Source organism: Gallinula chloropus, assembly GCF_964237585.1.
Source record: "Gallinula chloropus genome assembly, chromosome: Z".
NCBI lineage: Eukaryota > Metazoa > Chordata > Aves > Gruiformes > Rallidae > Gallinula > Gallinula chloropus.
This window is the reverse complement of record NC_140089.1, coordinates 64,783,728-64,803,144: the sequence shown is the minus strand read 5'-3', so window position 1 is coordinate 64,803,144 and position 19,417 is coordinate 64,783,728. Positions and strand designations below refer to the sequence as shown.

At 41.0% G+C, this 19,417-nt stretch overlaps 1 protein-coding gene across 2 annotated transcripts in view; it reads left to right on the top strand.

Moving 5' to 3' along the window:
• CDK7 (cyclin dependent kinase 7) overlaps positions 1–14,786 on the top strand; it is a 38,603-nt gene extending 23,817 nt beyond the window's left edge. For both annotated transcript variants that reach the window (XM_084278591.1, XM_084278590.1), the window contains 8 exons: positions 816–884; positions 2,441–2,551; positions 3,538–3,656; positions 4,687–4,786; positions 6,439–6,525; positions 8,214–8,363; positions 9,986–10,130; positions 14,594–14,786. In XM_084278591.1, the coding sequence (XP_084134717.1) occupies positions 816–884; positions 2,441–2,551; positions 3,538–3,656; positions 4,687–4,786; positions 6,439–6,525; positions 8,214–8,363; positions 9,986–10,130; positions 14,594–14,619 (807 nt within the window). In that variant the 3' untranslated portion in view covers positions 14,620–14,786. The remainder of the gene's footprint in view (positions 1–815; positions 885–2,440; positions 2,552–3,537; positions 3,657–4,686; positions 4,787–6,438; positions 6,526–8,213; positions 8,364–9,985; positions 10,131–14,593) is intronic.
• Positions 14,787–19,417: the final 4,631 nt, after the last annotated feature.

Genomic DNA, 19,417 nt, shown 5'->3' with positions numbered 1-19,417 from the left:
GCCCTGATAAAACTGTCACAGGTGTTAGAGGTGTAAGGGGCATGAGTTAGGGAAAGTGTCTCACCTACATAGTATCTCCTGTTAAAATGGCTTCCATGGAGGAAGAATGTGAGCACATCACTGCTGTTTGAGCTATGTTTACAACTAACTGTCTTGCAGTTGGGTAATTCACGTGGTCATCCTACTGAGACTAAGAAATGAGTCACACCAGATAGAGAGTAGAATACTGTGCTAGATAATCTACTGTTCTTACTCAGAATCACTCTTGTTTTCTCAAATTAAACACAGCTCCATCCTAAGAAAGGGCTATTTGGATATTCTCCAAAGATGTTTATCCTGGAAAGCTTGCTACAAAGATGAATACACACTGAAGAAAATTTTTGAGATGAAGTTAATAAGCCTGACACTTAACTGCTAAATTACTGCATGCTTACAGGAAGCAGATAGAGCTGAATCCATGGAAAAACTTATTCTGGTCTCAAGAAAGGGTAGGACTCTTGTAGAGGAGCAAATTTTGGAGGGAGGGCAAGATGTGCACTACATCTGTGGTAGCTAACATGGTAAAGTTAATTATTTTTCTTTTTTTCCCCTTAACTCTGTGAGGAAGGGAGAAAATGTGTAAAATGTACCATGCTTAATGGGGATTTTTTGAGTGTGAGCTAAGCTAAACTGAGTAAGAATTTTTGTATAGCAAGTTGAAAAACTTCAAACCTGTACAGCAAGATGAAGATCCATATGTAGACTAAAAGGGTGCAGAAGTTTAGAAAACGGGGTATGTGAGACTATGATTCATCATAGTGTGTTTTGTTTTACAGCTTCTAGATGCATTTGGACACAAGTCTAATATTAGTTTGGTGTTTGACTTCATGGAGACAGATCTTGAGGTATGTTTTTGTTGGTTTTTTTTTAAAGTCTTCATAATTTCAGTATCTTCATGTGGTTTTTGAAAATACTACTTGCTGGCTTACATTTTTCCATATTAAAAAGGTGATTTTCATTATGTCTTAAGAGTAGTTTGAATGATTTGACAGTTACTGTGAATTCTCAGTTGATCGTGCCTTCACTTTTACATACCTGTCAGCATGATCTTTAAGAAACACATCATGTGTACAGTGTCAGTTTTCTGGGACTCCAGTCAGAATGTAAAACCTCAGTTGCAGATCCGCATCTGAGAGTGATTGATAAGCCTGATATCAGCTAACATGTTCAAGTGAGCATGATACTGAAGTACACCAAGTGATGCACTGATGCTTAGTCACACACACCTGAATCATTCTTCTACGTGTAAAAATGCTAGAGGTGCTTAAAAATCAGTGTCTCAGAGACGACTTTAAAGACTTTGTCAGTCTGTCTTTGCAGAAGTCTTTGTGTGAGAGATTTTGATGCAGTATTTTTCATCTTGGAAGTATGTCCTAGGCAGCAAGACGCACACGTTTGTGTGAATTGGTATGTGCACATCATGCCTACTCTGGGCTGCAATTCAAGTAGCTGTTAAGTTAGCTCATTACACATGTTTTAGGAACTGGTCCAAGCATTAAAAATACTAAATGAAAACATTGACAAGCGTGCTGAAACCTAGCTGAATGCAAGACTGAAAAGGTTAGGTTGGGTTTTTTTGCTAGTATAAGCTAAAGTAATTGGTAAACTTTCTAGAAGATTCATTCTGTTTACTTAGTAACTAAGCAACATTTAGAGCTGGAAGGCAGTTTACAGAGAGGAGCGAAATACTCTCCTACGACATAATGCTGTGGTATGCAGATAATTTAACTGTCTCACTGGGCCATCATTTGGGAGTGCAGCCTGTTGTGATTGGGTATGTGCTGCATACATGAATCTCTAGTCTTGGCTATTTTGTAAGTCTCAACCAACTTGAAGCTTAGGGAAGGCTATTATTTAACCAGACAGTAATATTAACAAGCAAGTTTTGGGGAGTAGTGTAGAACATACTTTTAGATGGGATGTTTGCATAGAACTTTTAAAAAATAATCAAAGAATGTAGAAGGTGTAAGTAGATACTTTAAACTATAGTAAAGTGCCGTATCTTCCAATCTTACTGGAAATAGATGATGAAACTGTTGCATTTACAAAGATGAGATGGGTTGTTTACACAGAGAAAGAAGCAGTAAGTTTACTGACACATTTATAACTTCTACATGTATGTCTTCCTGTAAATTTGGGTATTGACCTGTGACTGAGATAAAAATAATAAACTTGTATTTACCACCCATCTTCTCACTTGCTCATTTTGTAATGTTTCTGTTGGCTATCTGGCCTCTTCCTTTCAATTACTGATCTCCAGAATAGACCTGTTTTTTTATGGAAAAGGGGTGAGAGCAATAGGGAGTATGTGGCTGCCAGTTCAGACCTTGTACTAATCTAAGAAATAACTCTTAAGTTTGCCATGTGTGGTAAGCTTTGCTATCAACCTAACACTTCACAGGTTATTATAAAGGATACTAGCATCGTGTTGACACAGTCTCACATCAAGGCATATATGCTGATGACACTTCAAGGATTAGAATATTTACATCAGCACTGGATTCTGCACCGGGTAAGCATGTACTGAATTGACAGCCTTTATGCTGTAACAAGTTACACTTGATAGAATTTGAGTTGAAAGTATGAAGTTTGGACATTCTTAGTCCATAAGCATTCCTGCTAGCTGCTTTGGAGAGACAATAGCAGTACCGTTATGTTAAGAATTAATGATGTGATAATCATTTAGGTATTTGTATATAAGTATCTCGAGCTACATGTGATTCTGATTAGCACTGTGAGCTGTGTCTAGCTGGGATGGATTTAATGTCCTGAGCTGCAGCTGGTAAGGCACTGTGATTTACACTTGTGACCGAACCAGCTGTGGTAGCAGTGGACAAGACATTGGTGCATTGACAGCTTGGGTGCTGCAAGGCTTTCTCTATTTTTCCCTTCTGACCTCACTCCTGTGGGTCAGCTGGGGGTGGGCAACAAGTGTGTGTGGGGGGGGCACAGCTGGGACAGAGAATATTGTGGTTGTGTTGCTTGTTTGTGTTTTTCCTCTTCACCTGTTAAAATTCCCTTTGAGTTTTCTGCTTTCACTCTTGTCTGTCCTGTCCTGCTTAGAGTGGGGTGGGATGAGAGCAGAGTGACCCAATGGCTGTGTGAGTGCCTCAGTGCTGGCCAGAGGTCAACACACTGTATTAAATTGTAGAACTTCCATGATCTCTGAAGTTATTTGGAACATTTGGAGTATCTTTTTATTATTCATTTGACAGCTATGCAGTTAAGACAGAGCAGCTGTTCGTGCAGCACAGCTAAACCCTATAAAGAGGCAGTTCAGTTTTTTCCCCAAACTGTGTAGCCTAATTATGATGGTATTCAAGTGGGTGTGCTTCACTGCAGTTTTCATGTGTAATGAAATACTTGATTTCCTGGAGTAGACTTAAGATAGAATCAAAAGTCTGCATTTTAGGATTGATACAGCACACCTGCCAGGAGATTCAGTGTATGTCTGTTTTTACCAACACTAACAAAATTCTTTGCTTTTTGTACTGCCAGGATCTTAAACCAAATAATTTGTTGTTAGATGAAAATGGCATTTTAAAATTGGCTGACTTTGGCTTGGCAAAATCTTTTGGAAGCCCAAATAGAGTTTATACACACCAGGTAGTAACAAGGTAAGATGTTATATTTTGATCTTTACTTAGTGGTTGTGTGGCTATTTTTCAGTGTCTCTGGAAATATGTCAAATCAATGTCTTCGAAGTTTGGCATCTTGCCTGTGTGGTGTGGCTGTATTGGCAAGAGCGTCATAAAGAAAATCAGAAGGCATTGTTCAGCAAAGTTTGTTGTAGCTGCTAGAACTGGGAGTTGTTCTGGGGCGTGATACTCTTTGAAATGCATGGAAATACTATGTATCTGCTTGTAAGCCTGGCTTTCAGGCAGGGCAGATGTTACTTTTTGTTAGAGACCTAGAATCTTTTTTTGTAGCTATCCACATTACCCATTATGAGACCAAAGCTTGAAGCAATTATATATATATATATATATTAATGGTCTGCCTATTTAAGATATATGTCAAAACGCAGGGCTGCAAAATACACAGGATATTTCCTGTTGTCTGCTGTAATGCTAAAACTCCTTGGGCAAAGCTGGCTTGTTTTAACACCTTTATTCCAAAAGCAGAAATGATGCAGCAGGGCATACCAGACCACTGCATTAAACCTGATTTTTTTTTTTTATAGGCAGTGGAAGTAGCTGTTTTAAATATTTACCATCAAGGTTCATTTTGAATAAAACTAGTCCTTAAGTCTGTTGGTGCAGAAGTTTTTGGATGCTGGAAGGAAACCTTGCTCTGTGTCATTTCTTCAACATCAGTTTTAAAAATAACTTTAGTTTAGAATGTGCCAGCCTGCCTGTTAAATAGTTCTTCCTTTGTGCATCTGCAGTTCTGTTGCATTTTAATTGGCTCAGTTGAAACTGTAGTTAATTTCTGTTTATATGTGATCCTGTGGTGAGGAATGCACAAATTTGTTTTGTTTTTCTTAAACAAAACGCTTCCCAAGGTAGAGTGCAGCTCTTCAGTGTCTGAAAAATACACAGGCAGGAGGGGTACTCTTTGTAATTTTTGCACTGCTACAATATACAGCAATTGACATGACTTTTTTAATTAATATTTTTTTCCCCTCCCCCAAATATATGTTTTCAGGTGGTACCGAGCCCCAGAACTACTCTTTGGTGCCAGAATGTATGGTGTTGGTGTCGATATGTGGGCTGTTGGTTGTATTTTAGCTGAGTTGCTCCTTAGGGTAAGTCTTCAAATGTAATCATTTTGTACTGAAAAGCAGATATGTTACAGCTCTGTATGCAGGCTTCCTCTCTCCTGCTAACAGCAGTAGATGAAGGCAACTAGGCTATTTAGGAAAGAGAAGGAGCAGAGGGAGACTTCTAAAAGCTTGCTAACTGCAAGGAAAGTGGGGTTTTGGAATAGACTTAAGGTTCTGTAAGCATCACAATCATTGGAAGTCTTTAAAAAAATCTGGATTAAAAAATTGCAGCAAACTGGCAGTCTTGCCTTGGCAAAAGCTCAAGTAGGTGAGACTCAAGGACTGGAGGAGTTATCCTTTCACACAGCCTTCTGTAAGTTTTCATTTGCTATCCTTCTAGAAATGTGATGTTGTAGATACATGCATACTCTGTCCCTGTACTGAATGGACCTGAAGGTTAACATCAGGCTAATCCTGTGCCACACTCCTGAGTATGGTACACAGATGTAACGGTCCTTAAGTAAGTGTTTTGGAGAGCACTTGAATGTGTGAGGTAGTGGAGATGGTAGGGGCACAGACACAACTTTAAAGCATGAAGTAGCCTGCAGTATAATTGATCTTCCATGACTATGTGGCATCTTGGGTTTTGTACTTTAAATGTTTGTGTGAGCCAGATTGAGGAACTGGTCTGTCTGAAAATACCTTGAAAGGAGTCTTTTTGCCTTGGTTTATCACACAAACAGGTGTGCTGGTACAAGTTGATTGGTGGTTCAGAAATGGAAATGTAGAATCAGTGTTTAAGCAGCACTAGTGGTGTATACCTAGAAGTCCTTTATGTCTGCTGAAGCTACATAAATTCAAGGAAAGTCAGAAAGCAAATAAATTGTTGAATACTGTCTATTCTTTGGTATCTCACAAAACAGAAAATGCATTATGGTTCAGTTTTATTACTGTGATAGTCTTAGACGTGTCTGTCCTACCAAAGTGTAGGTTTGAGGGACAATACAACTTCTGGGATCTTTACAAAAGCAGTTTATGTTCACAGGGCTTTCATGGCATCAAAATGTAGTACACGGCCTACTAGGGATGTTCATTACAGTCTTTCTGCCCTAGTTAGTTAAATACTAATTTTGGTTTGGTCCTGCATTGTGTGCCTGAAGCAGAAGCTACGCATTGAACTGGGCAAATATCTCCATTTCTGTCTTCTGCTTAGTTTAAGTGAGAGATGATGCTGATTAGGCAACTTCTGTCCTAGTGGGTCACTGCTCTCCCATGTGCTGTGATCTCATTCTGTTAGTTTTAACTGCTGTTTGTCTAATCCAGTTATAATCCCCTTTGAATATTTTGAAAATATATAAAGCATAAGTTCAGGGAGCAGGTGGTGGGAGGATCATTGTGACCAACCATCTTTAAACTGGCAGCTGAGATGTGAAATCTTTGTTCTGTTTAGTTGTTTTGTTAATGTGGTCATGGTTTAATCTCGTGTTTAGCTCTCTGCTATCGAGTCTGGGTTGCAAGAAACTTTCCAAATCTATTAGGACATCACTAGAACATCTCAAATATTCAGTGTACCATTTTATAGGCAGCTGGTATACAAAGGTGTTTTGCCCTGCAGTTATGAGGGATAGCTCAAAGCTCCTCTCTAGAACTAAGTTCAGAAGTTAATTCATTCACAAGCTGTTGCCTTCCTCCAGGTTCCATTTTTGCCTGGAGACTCTGATCTTGACCAGCTGACAAGGATATTTGAAACACTGGGCACTCCAACGGAAGAACAGTGGCCTGTGAGTCCTTTTGTTTAACAGACTTATAGTAGTTTTACTTGGCACTCCTTTTTGAAATCATAGGGCATACCAGAATACTCAAGTAGATTGCCAGCAGGCAGATGCCTGATCTCAGTGTGGAGGATAAGTGTCTGAAATTTATTGTTTCTCTTGGCAAATCCCTGAGCAATATAGCAATGTTTCTAGCTTCAAGTAATGGTAATTGAACTTCTTGGGATTTTGTCTTTGTGTATCCAGTTTCTCATGGCTATGACATTATAGTTGTCACTTCATATTCTTGAGATGCTTGATTAATTAGTCTGCTTTAACCTGAAAGGTTTTAATCCCTTTCAGAAGTAGAAAAATTTGTATGGACGTAAGTTGGCTTGGAGAAGTTACAGTTTTGAAATAATGAGAAACACCAGACCAACAGCATAAGGATAAACAGTATAAACAATTTATCTCAGAGTAACTCTACTGTACGAAATACAAATTAGTAGTACAGTTACCACTGATATGAAAGTAAATTCAATAATTCACCAAAAAAAGGCCACTTAGACCTGTGCGTCAAGGCACACAGTGACCCACCTAACTGTGGTTATCAGACAGACTGATGGGAAGCAGAGCATGGCTGCTTTGGATGGGCAGCTTGGGCCAGCTGATGGGCATGGGGATTCCAGAGTGTCCTGATAACACCATCCTCTTTAGTAGTTGAGTTGTAAAAGCAGTCTCTGGATTTGATAACCAGTCATCACACTGCGCCTCTGCTCCCACTCCATGCTGCAGTTTTCCTTTTTGAGAATGGAGCCTGAATGCTATAGTATGCAATTAACAAATGGAGATGTAGCCATATGGAGAAACATGATGTTTGTTTCTCCTTTCTTTGGAGAGGAAGGCTTAAGATACGAGTGGGGAGAGGAAAGAATAGGAGACTTACTGGCATGACAGATGATGCATTCCCAAATTAATTTGCAAATCCATCCATTTCAGGAATTGAAGCCTTTACTGTCAAGTTAATAACTGATTGAGCACACTTTTCCCTTCAGTGTTAATATTTTTATTTTGGTTGGATAAACCTACTGAAGTGTGATGACTAGAGGCTTAAAAGGCAGACAACTATCCAAACATAGTATTCTAACAAGATCACTTTTATGGCAGAATTCTAATAAAATAGGATTGGCTTCATATCTACAGGAAAGAAGTATGCAACTCATCTGTTTAACTGCTTGGCATGTTTTCTGTGGAGTGTGAGGAGGGAACAAAAAAGTTTCAGTTTTGCATTTCAAAAGTAGCTCAGGACTCTGGTGATGATCAGCTGACTTTGAGGAGAAAAAGCTCACTGGCTCTTTTGTGAATCTTGCCTCTTCCACCTTGTCTGTTTGCAAAAGAAAAAGGTGAAGTTTTTCTACTTCACTTGTCTGCACCAACTCCAATGTTCTTTCATACTACCTTTCTTTTGTTACCAGTTTTTCCTTTTGGACTGGTCACTAAAGGAAGGACAAATACTTGGAAAGGGAAAGTGTGAAACAACTGTAAGGTCTTTATGACCTGCCATTCCTACACTGAATTCAGTGACTTAATTCAGTGTAGCACAGTGTTTTGAAAGGTAATTTTCTTCTGCTGAGAGACAGACATTTGAGATTCCTTTTCTGTGGAAAGCTGAACTCTTTCTAACTTGAAAAACATATGTTCCATTTTTACTTTTGTAGGGAATGACGAGTCTTCCAGATTATGTCGCGTTTAAGTCTTTTCCTGGAATGCCACTTCAACATATCTTCAGTGCAGCTGGTGATGATCTGCTCAGTCTTTTGCAAGGCTTATTCGTGTTTAATCCTTGCACTAGGGTTACAGCTACTCAGGTATAGTATGCTTGTGTTATGTCCTGATGTTCCTTAATCTCCTGTTGTATCAGATAAATGTGCTTTGGAATCAGTAAGCCAGGTTTGAAATGAAATGTCATGTAGCTCTGTCTGAAATACTAGAAATGTATTTCTGGTGTGTGTTAGGGACAACTCTGAAAAGCATGAATAGTGCTGTCTGGTCATCTCTACTCCCATTGCAGAGCAAAGGTAGACAGCTAGAAGGTGTATGAGTCATGGCCTTCAGACAGTTGTTATATTGGACATTGAAAATTCAATAACTTAATGCTGGAAGCTTAAGATGTAACACAGCACATCTTACTCCTTGGTTTTGAAGTGTTTTCACACCTTCAAATTTTTGTTATTCTTTTTTAACATGAAATTCTGTCATGATGTAAACCAGTATTATTATCTGAGTATCTTTTTCAGTTATTCTTGAGTGAAACTGACTTCTATTTCACTCCTCCTTGGTGGGGAGGAATGAAAGACTGAATGAAAAAGATCTGGTTAAGAGTATTCTTTTCCTCTGTGAAAAGATTAAACAGTTGGCATTTTCAAAACTATTTCTATCACATTACACTGTTTGAAAAGCGTGCAGGAAACAGAGCTGTCCCCTTAAAGACAGGGCTCCCTCATTGCTTGTTAGACAAAGCAGATCCTAATCCAGGGAATGGATTAGTATGTGTTACGTATCTTTTTTACTAGAAGACCTTTTCAGAGCACATCCAGGGTTTTTTGTCTTTAAGAACTTCAGTGTAAATTTCCAAATAAATAGTTCTGCTATGCTTGGGACATCTCTCTACTAGTTTGTACATATGAAGTCATCTTACAGGTTAGTGACATAGTGATATGTTCAATTGAAGATCAGATATGATTTTTTTTAGTCTAGTATTTTTATTAACAATGCCACAGTTTAAGGCAGGGAACAACTTGCGCTTGCTGTATTGGCTTGACTTACAGCTAGCACTGAACACCATGTAACTGACATAAGCAAGAGAAATGATTAGTTAAGAGACAGGTTAGCCTCTTTTCTTTAGCCACAGTTTATGGAAGCTGATACCTGAAACTTCAAGTAAGAATGTAATTCCACTACATGCTCATTTGTCTTTGCCTTCTATTCTAATTCAATTTTTTTTCTCAGTTTACAGGGTAGAAATGGCACAGTTAAAGAAATTTTTTGTGAAAGACTAAAAGCTAACAAAACAGATGGTGTCCAGGTCCTGGATCTGATTAAGACTTCAGATAGATTCTTTTAATCTGCCTTTTTTCTTTATCATCTTGTCTCATCTGCCTATTCAGAATGTAAGCTCTTCAGAGATAGAAACTTGCTGTTTGTACAGCCCTCCTGCAGTGTAGCCTAGAGTTTTATTAGGATGTCTGAGCACTAGTTAAGAATAACAGTATACAGTCATCTCTTGGCTTACCAGTCAAAGTAGTCTGGGTAATCAGAGAACATAAAATCTTGGTTTGCTCCAAGGCCATCTGATGATAATATCGAAGTGTCCAAGCAGCTTTGCAGTTCCAGTTGCAAGTCCTTTATTTCATAACCTCTTTGTAGATGGTGTTCTGATAGTTTATACTAATTATTTAGTTATTATTTTTTTTCTTCCATTATAACTAAGGCACTGAAACAGAGCTATTTCAGTAATCGACCAGGACCCACTCCAGGAAATCAACTGCCAAGACCCAACTGCCCAGCAGAAGCTGCAAAGGAGCAACAGAATGCACTTATAAATCTTAAAAGGAAAACAGAAGGATTAGAACAAGGTAACCTCTTAATGTTTCACCTGTTTTAAAACAGGAGGTACATGCTCAGAGATAATCTGACACTTCCAGTGTTTCAGAACAAAACTCTCTGAATGGACTGCATTCCTGCACAACAGCACCAATGGAAGCTCTTCAGTGATTTAAGTTTTAGGATAAATGTTTTAGGGTGGGGATAACCTAGTTCTGTGTTCTAACAGAATTGGTAGAGAGGTCTGTTTTTGGTGCTTAGGAATCTTACATGTGTAAAATCCTAATTCCATTAATTAATGAAGTGTGATACTGCCCAGTAAGTTGTAGGTGATTATGATGCCCTTTTTTGGGGAGTTTGGGGGGGGGGGTTTGGAGACATCTTATTGAGATGGAAATAACTATACAACACCTAAAGCAGGGGTGTGAGAGAAAGAATCATGCAATTGTAGAATGGTTTGGGTTGGAAGGGACCTCAAAGATCACCTAGTTCCAACCCCCCCTTGCCATTGGCAGGGACACCCTCCTCCACTAGACCAGGCTGCCCAAAGCCCCATCCAACTTGGCCTTGAACACTGACAGCCATATTGGCTGTCCCAAGTCACCTGCCTATTTTCTATGTGCCTGAGCATAGTTTCCAGGAGGGTCTACTTCATGATCTTGGCAGGCAGAGGTGAGAGTGACCAGCCTGTGGCTCCCCAGGTCTTCCTTTCTTCACTTTTTGTAAATGGGAGTTAAGTTTCCCTTTATCTATTTAGTGGCATCTTTACTGGACTGCCACAACTTCTCAAGTACATGTCTTACAGTGGCTTAGCAGCTTAATCTACCAGTTCCCTCAGGACCTGCATCTCATCAGGTTCCATTGACTTGTGCACCCCGAGGTTCCTTAGATGGTCTTAAGCCTGATCTTCCCCTACAGTAGGTGGTTATTCTTTCCCAGTCCCTGCACTTGCCTTCTGTGACTTTGGCAAGTGTGACTTGAGCACTTGCTGGTGAAGGCTGAGGTGAAAAAATGCCACTGAGTACCTCAGACTTCTCCATATCCCAGGTAACAACTTCTGCTGTTTAATTCCAGAGAGGGCCCATGTTTTCCCTCATCTTCATGTTATATGCCTATAGAAATGTTTCTTAGTGTCCTTGATATCCCTGGCCAAATCTGTCAGGGCTTTACCTTTCCTAACCTGATCCCTGTCTGCTTGGATAGAGTTACTGTATTTCTTTGAGTACCTGACCATGCTTCTACCTTCTGTAGGCTTCTGTGTGGTTTTGCCTGATTTCATCTTTGCTGGGATACATCTCTCCTGAGCTTGAAGATCTTTGAATAGTAACCAGTTTTCTTGGGCTCCTAGTCCCTCCAGGGCTTTCTCCATGGTACTCTACTAAGCAGACCCTTGAAAAGGGTTGATCATCTGAAGTCCAGGGTAGTGAGCTTGCTGTGCACTGTCTGCACTGCCCTGAGGAGCTTGAACCCCACCATTTCAGGGTTGCTGCAGGCCAAGGCTGTCCTTGAGTTTCACGTTCCTCACCAGCCCCTCCTTGTGGTGAGAAAAAGGTCCAGCATGGCACCTCTGTGTTGGCTTATCTACCACGTTGAGGAAGTCATATCATCAATGTGTTTTAGGAACCCCCTGGATTGCTTATGCCCTGCTGTTTGTCCCTCCAATATCCTGTTACTGTGATAACTGAAATCCCCAGGTGATGACCAGGGCTTGTGAATGTGAGACTGCTCATACCTGTCTGTAGAGGTCCTCATCTGCTTGGTCTTGGTGAGATGGCCTGTAGCAGATTCCCACTGTGGTGTCCTTTGTCCCTGCCCTCTAATCCTCACCCATAAGCATCCAGTCAGCTCTTTATCCATCCCCAGGCAAGCTGGTCATTGACAAAAGGTGACATCCCTTCCTTGTCTCCCCTCCCTTTCCTCCCAAAATGACATAGCATGTAATGCCTTCAGATGACAAACTAGAGAATCTAAGTCGGGTTCAGAAGATAAACTTCTGCTTTCTCTCTTATTTTGAGCAAATTCAGTGTTACAGACACTCTGGGATAAGGAACATTAAGCACATTTCTGTGATACCTTTAAAAGGCAAGCCTATTTCCTAACATTTATTTCTATATAGAGCCTCCAGTCTTCCTCACACAGTAGCATATACTTTGTATCTTCGTGGCAAGAAAAGCTCTGAGGACTCAAGACCTGTACATAACATTAAATTACTCAGACCTTCTAGGAAATAGGCAAATACTGTTTGTTAAACTTGGAGCTGGTCTTCTCACAGCTGGGATATGTTAAATAGCAGCTGAGACACAGCTATGTTGTTAGAGTTTAACTTCTTAGGCACTTTGATTTATTTCTTATTGCATTTCAGATTAAAAGAGAATATGCATTAGTTTGCTAGTTTGACTCTAATCTAAAAAGTTTAATTAGTTGACTGTGCATTCTCTTTGACCTCAGTACCACGGGCCAACTGACATGTGGAAACTTGTCAGGTCACTATAGCTTAAGTAATTAATTAAAGCTTTTTAGCTCCTTTTGCAAGGATGATGTGATTAGTGTTTTGGAGTATGAGCCCTAAAATATGCTAGTTAAGGGACAGGAAGAAAGTAGAAATGCTTCCTTGAGTCCTGTGACTTACCCATTTGAAGTTTTGCATTTGATAATGAGCAGAGCTTCCAGAGATGGGTTGAACTAGAACACTAATGGCCATAATACACCCTGATGATCTTTGTGACCCTCCTCCGGACTTGCTCCAACAGCTTCATCATTTTGCTGTACTGGGATCCCCAGAACTGGACACAGTAGTCCAGGTGGGGTCTCACAAAAATCAAAGGGCAGAATCACCTCCCTCAACCTGCTGGCCACACTGTTCTTGATACAGCCCAGATATTCACCTTCTGAGCTGCTCTTGTGTACTAACAGCTTATGTTGAGCTTTCTGTCAGTCAGCAGCCCAAAGTCCTTCTCAGGGCTGCTTTCTATCCCTTCTCCAAGCCTGTAGTGCTTAGGATTGTGCCAGCCCACATGCTGGACCTTGCACTTGGCTTTATTGAACTTATGTGGTATGTATCTCTCAATACTGCCAAGGTCCCTCTGGATGGCATCCCTTCCCTCCAGCTGATGTCCCCTCATCCTTCCTTTGTTCACCATCTGTTACTCCATTACAAAAGGCCACCAGAGTTGTCAGGCACGATTTGCCCTTAGTGAAGCCATGTTGGCTGTCAGCAAGCATCTCCTTATTCTCCATGTGCCTTGGTGCAGCCTCCAGGTGGATGTGCTCCATGATCTTGCCAGGCACAGGGGTGAGACTGACCAGCCTGTAGTTCCCTGGGACTTCCTCTTTCCCCTTTTTGAAAACGGGGGTTATGTTTCCTCTTTTCCAATCCGTGGGGACTTCACCAGACTGCCAGGATCTCTCAGATACAATGGAGAGTGGCTTTGCCACTTCATATGCCATTTCCTTCAGGACCTGCAATGTACCTCATCAGATCCCATGGACTTGTGCCCCTTCAGGTTCCTTAGGTGTTCTCAAACCTGACCTTCCCCTAGAGCAGGCAGTTCCTCATATGTGAAGACACTGATGCTATGATGACATCATCATTGTCTGTTTTCTCCAGTCTGGCAAACAATCAAAAGCAGCACTCCTTCCCCAGTACACTAGTTTCCTACTCCAGTTAATCTGCATTTCCATGGAGCCCTAGCTTTGCAAAACAGAGTAAAAGACACAGCACTGAAGTTTTTCCTGAGTTAATGCAGTATAAGGAATCTGCCTAATTCAGTAGTATTCTGCATTGGCTTGGAAAAAAAATACCATTCTGTTAAAAGCTAAGGTTAAAATTTTGTATTATTTAGGCAAAAATTAGAGCATTTAAAGTTCACAGATGGGATTCAATGTTAATGTATTTTAGAGAAGACCTGCCTATAGAGCAGGCAGAAACAATAGAATCCTTTTGTAGGATTCACAGAAGGCAGGTGTGGTTTATTCTGTCTACATTACAAAGGAGTAGTATATGAAGAAATGAGAGGATGAGACCTGGAACAGAATCAGAAAAGAACTGCCACCCTCAGGTCTCCAGGTGGAATTACACAGACTCTAAGAGGGTTATCACCTCCTGCAGACAGTTTACTGTGTGTAGTGACAGTGTATGACAGATCAGCAGAGTATGTGTCATGGGGCAGGGTTAAGGCTTAGAATAGCTTGCTTTTCTCAGGTTTAAAAGTAGCCAGAACTTGGCTAGCTTTTCATACCAACAAAGAGGAATATTTAATGTATCCAAAATGCAGTTAATGCTTAGAGAGGCTTGACTCACCTGGAATAATGTGTGGATTCAGGTGAGTGGTGGTGGTAGCACTCTTTCATTGATTCACTGGAAAGAGTTACGTACTGCAGGTGTAGCAAACAGCATTAAGCAACTCTGAGTAGATGTCCAGAGAACTGTATTTAGTGGAACCTTGAGGGAGGGGGGCTGGACTCCTTTGGTAACAATGTGATTTATATTTTTCAGGATTACCAAAAAAACTGGTTTTTTGATTGCTGTGGATGGAAATGAGTGAAAATTACCTGAGTCCACACCATTGGAAAAAATGCTGCAATAGTCACTGGATGGTTATTTTGTAATATTTTCCTATGTAAAATGTGAATTTATTATGCCCTGAGGCAGAGGCTTCATTCCTAAATAAAATAATTTTTGAGCAAAACAAGAAGATTCCTTTCCCTGATTTACTGTCTTTGACTCTTGCTTTGAAGTAGTAACTGTTAAAACTGCTGGCTACATTTACACCAACTCATTTTGTAGAACCTTGATGCTGTAGGTATGTACACACTGGATGTTTTATGACCGAGCCTGCTGCGGTCTGCCCTTTGATTTGTGTATTTGCCACAGCACATGCTTAAAAATAACAGTGCTTCCATGGAGTATAAGTTTAGGAGATGTTCCCTTCCACCTCCCACGCTGCAGTTCATTTGGCATGCTCTGTGGTGCGTGTATGGCTGGGGCCAGCTCTGCGCTGCAAGCGTACACAGGAAGCCTTGTTGTTTTCAGATGTGTTCCTGAATGGAGCTGCCTGTGTCAGGAGGGACTAAAACCACTTTGCTCTGGCAGTGGTGGTGTGCACTGATTAAAAAGTAACAGGGCAAGGTAAGGTTAGGAAAAGGACTGCCACATCTGAATCTCAGGCTTCTGGATAGCTTGGTTTAACCTTTATGACTGGGGTCAGAACTACAGAAGGAATATTTTTGACTCCTGGTGAATATAACTTACTATGCAATCATATGCAATTAATCACCTAAAAACTGACTTGGTTCCCTTATAATTAGATCATGTTAATCATGCTATAGCTTCGACAATCTGCCTTTTCCCAAGCCAACTCCCTGAACATGCAGCTTCTGTGACCTGCTTGACTTCTGTTCCAAACCACGACGATCCAAGGGTGGTTTATCGTGAGGCGGCAGCGTGCAGGCTCGTGCAAAGGGGTAAGCTGTGTGCTTGTGCAGAGGGGAACCTCACAGAACCGCTTTCTCTCTTGGGCTGAGACAATTCTGCCCTCCCCATCTCTTTATAGAGTTACTAATGTTTCTTCCTGAAAGGTTAATACACAAGACAATGGAATTTGAGTGACTTGCATGCGTTGTACGGATACTGGTTATACAATGGAATTAAAGCTTTTGCTTTCTTCCCTCCACTTTGTTGCCACAGTAAAAATAGCAAAACTCATTGTATGAGCACATTGTGCAGTAAGGGAAGGTACTCTCCATTTTAAACAACATTGAATTAATTTTCTCACAGATTTGTGGTGGCATGGAGAACAAGAACTGCTAGCTATCACTTCCTCATCTTGTCTCCCTGGTTCTTGATTGATGTAATGCTGTGGGATCCCTGCAGCTTTTTTTTTTGTGTAGAAAACGAAGGCTCAAAGCCAGATTTGTAACATAATTGTTGCTTTTCCTTTGTAGTATGCTCTTACCTGTGGTGTGTCCTTGATGCTGTCTGCCCCAGGCAGCACTGCCAGTTCTTTGGTTTTGTCCATGTTCACTCTGGGCTTTTGCTGCTGTTCTTGTGACTTTACTGCATGCACACTGCTCGCCCAGCCCTTACTTGGCCTTTTCCTCTGGTGAACAGATGTTAATGCTCATGTGCTGCAGTGTAATGATTCCTTTGCAGAGCAGGTTTCACCTGTGCTCTCTTAGTGCTCATTTGCTTCTCCAAGAAAAGGCAGGGATCGTTACAAAAAAGGCTATAATTAGGCCTGTTCTTCTTGGAATCCCTCTGTTCCCCCTTACATTTCATACTCAACTGTACCAACTTCACCTCTGAGGTAAGGTATTCTCTCCACGTGGCTTTAGTAACATTGCAGGATAGGTCTTGATGCAGTTTGTCAGGTTGAGGTAAAGAAACTTCTTGGAGAGCTAAACAGAGTGCTTTAAACACTTTCACAGCTGGCAGCGTTTCAACACACACCTTGCTGATACATCCAGCAGTGTTAGAGGCTGGGGAAAAGACATGCAGGGCTGCAGTCTGTTGCTTCAAAATTCAGCACGGCCTAGCAAAACCATCTGTTGATTCTAATCTTCCCAAGGACCTGCTGGGAATTAGATTTGTTCTTTCTGTAGCTCACCACCACTACCACCAAGACGCCAGAAGCAGCTCTGTTCTTGATAAACCTTGTTCAGCACATAATGCCAATTTCTCGTTTTCCATGATTCCCCAGGTTGAGCTGGAATAAAATATCAGTCCTGATGCTACTGAAATCGCCTCATATTATCTGTGTTCAATTGTTGTATTTACAGAATTTTCTTCTTCTGTTTGTCAGCAACTTAATCAAAAATTGTCTATTTATTTCCTTTCAGAAAGTCTTCCAAATAAAAGGACAGGGGACTGGGTGTGTGTCTGCAGGTCTGTCTCTTTGGAAGAAAGAGTTGAATCCACAGGCAGGTGTATCCTACACAAGGATTTTTTTGAGAAACTTGTGATGCAGAAGCCATCACTGCAGAGGCATCAGTGTTGTGACCTCTAGTGCTATTGGGTCAAATTGCACCTAGCAACCTTCATATTGACAGGATTCATGACTGCTAAGAACAGAATGGTATGCAGAGAAGGAAGGAGGAGAGGGGGACATTTCACTCTTAAATAGAAAGCAGTAGTGGAATGCAATTCATTGCCTAAAGGAGATTAAGGATGCTGACAGTTACGCTGAGCTGGCATTGACAACATGTTGTGAGCTATGTGCTTTGGTTTTTGGGAGCCTCCAGTATGGGCCAGGTGAGTAGGCAGGTACCCTCAAAAAATACTTACATCATCCTGCATGGATTTGCCACCTGTGAATGAACCCCTCTCTCATTTTGTTTGTTGGGAGTTTTTTTAAGGAAAAACATGACTCTTGGAACCTAACTTCACAGCTCAGGAAGAGTTACAAAGCCGGTAGGTTTGTTCAGCGCTAGGTGTGCAGGGATTGCTTCTCCACAGAGATGCATGCCAAACACAGCAATTCACCCTAACTGTGTACAGTGGAATGGTACATATTTGTGGCATTTTGCAATTCACCTATACATCAGCATAACCTGTCCCCACTTTGTATTAAAATTAATCCCAGGGAGTCATTTCCATAACCTCCTCCCAATTGTGCCTGTGCACTGTCTCCTGGTGGTGATCGTCCTTGGGGGTCTCTGCAATGAAGGCTCAAAGTCTTCATCAGGTTGAACTTTTCACCTCCTCCCCCAGGCACATGCGTAGCTGTGATTGTTCCAGATGGGCACAATTATCCTTGGGATGCTTCCTTCTTATCTGTCACAGGTGCAACCTTCCTTGGGATGCTTCCTCCTTATCAGTCCTGGGTTTCATCATCCTTGAGATGCTTCCTCCTTATCAGTCCTGGGTCTGCTTTAAATTCTTTGAAGAACACTAATCAAGACCAAGGAGTTGTTCAAATGAGACATTGTTTATGCAAGGTCATCTCTGACACAACCACTCTGGCACTTCATCGTATTAGCAAGCCCTCCTTAACAAGCATCTTGTTAGCAAGCACCCATTAACCCTTTACAAGCATCTTCTTAGCAAGACCTCTTTATCAAAACCTTAAAGAAAATGAACAGCTAGTTTACAAACACTGCAACCAGGCAATTCTGAAGAAGTCTGCTACTGAGTGGAGAAATGTAAAACTATCTGTCTTGCTGCTTGAAATTTAGCTGTATGCCCAGGAGCTGCCTCTGGTTTTCTCACATCAGCATCCTGAGGAAGTCAACAGTACAGAAATGGAGTGTCACCATGTTTTCTGTCCTTGTATGGTGGTAGAAACCCATTTTAGTCTATCAGACTTTGCTGCACTTGAAACGCTGATGTACTAGAGGCAGTGTCTGACAGAGTAGTAAGGCCAGATGTGTGAGAACTGTCTGATCTTAACCTAAAACTTGTTTCTGAGAATCATCATTCTGCCAGCCTGAAGCTCCTTTTTAAGGATGGAGAACCATGCTGTCTCTAAGCATGCAGCTTGAGCCTGCTTAACCTCGTATTCTTGTAAATCTTCTTTATTTAGACCTTTTGTATTGACCTTATCTTGTAACTTCGGGGTGCACAGGCTTCCTTTCTTCCATCTGTTGCTCCTTACCTCCAGGAAGGCTTAGTGCCTCAAGCCAGCACCAGACTCCCCGCTGCTGGCTGGCTACCTGAGTGCCAGGAATGTGTAAATATGCTTGGGGGGTGCTGCTGTCTCCTTTTCTCCTGTCACAGTGTCTCCTTTCCTTAGTGTCACCTGCGTTAGATGTCTCTGTCCATTATCTGTAAGACAAAGGCATTAGCTGTGGTTAAGAAACCTTGGACATCGTACAATAAAATCCTGATTAAGGATTGAAAAGCTATACTGCATACATTTCTTGAGAGGTCAGGGAGAATGAGGTTTATGATTGGCGTTACGTGGTATTAGGGTAGAAAGGATCAACAAAAGAGAGCGTGAGTGCAGCACCTGGAGAGTTCAGTGCAGAGCTGTGTAGTGTTACTCTCCTGTACTTTGGTCACAAAAATGAACGCGCTCAGAAGTGTTTGATTGGTGCATTTCCTTAATAGACAATGCAGATTTTAATCCACTTCAACATGGGACTGAAAAAAACCCAAACCGACTAAGCAAGCAGTTGCTAAATATGCTCAAAATAAAAGGTTTGAGGTTTTTTTTAAAAAAAAACAAACCCACACAAATTTGCCTGGAAAAACAGCCTTGTGGGGTTTTTAATACTAAAATGCTACGAAGCACTTGCTTTCAAGTTCAACAAATGATTTAAAACATTTGATCATGGTCAAACCAAACTTGACTACTTAAGTGCATGATGGGTTTTATTTTTA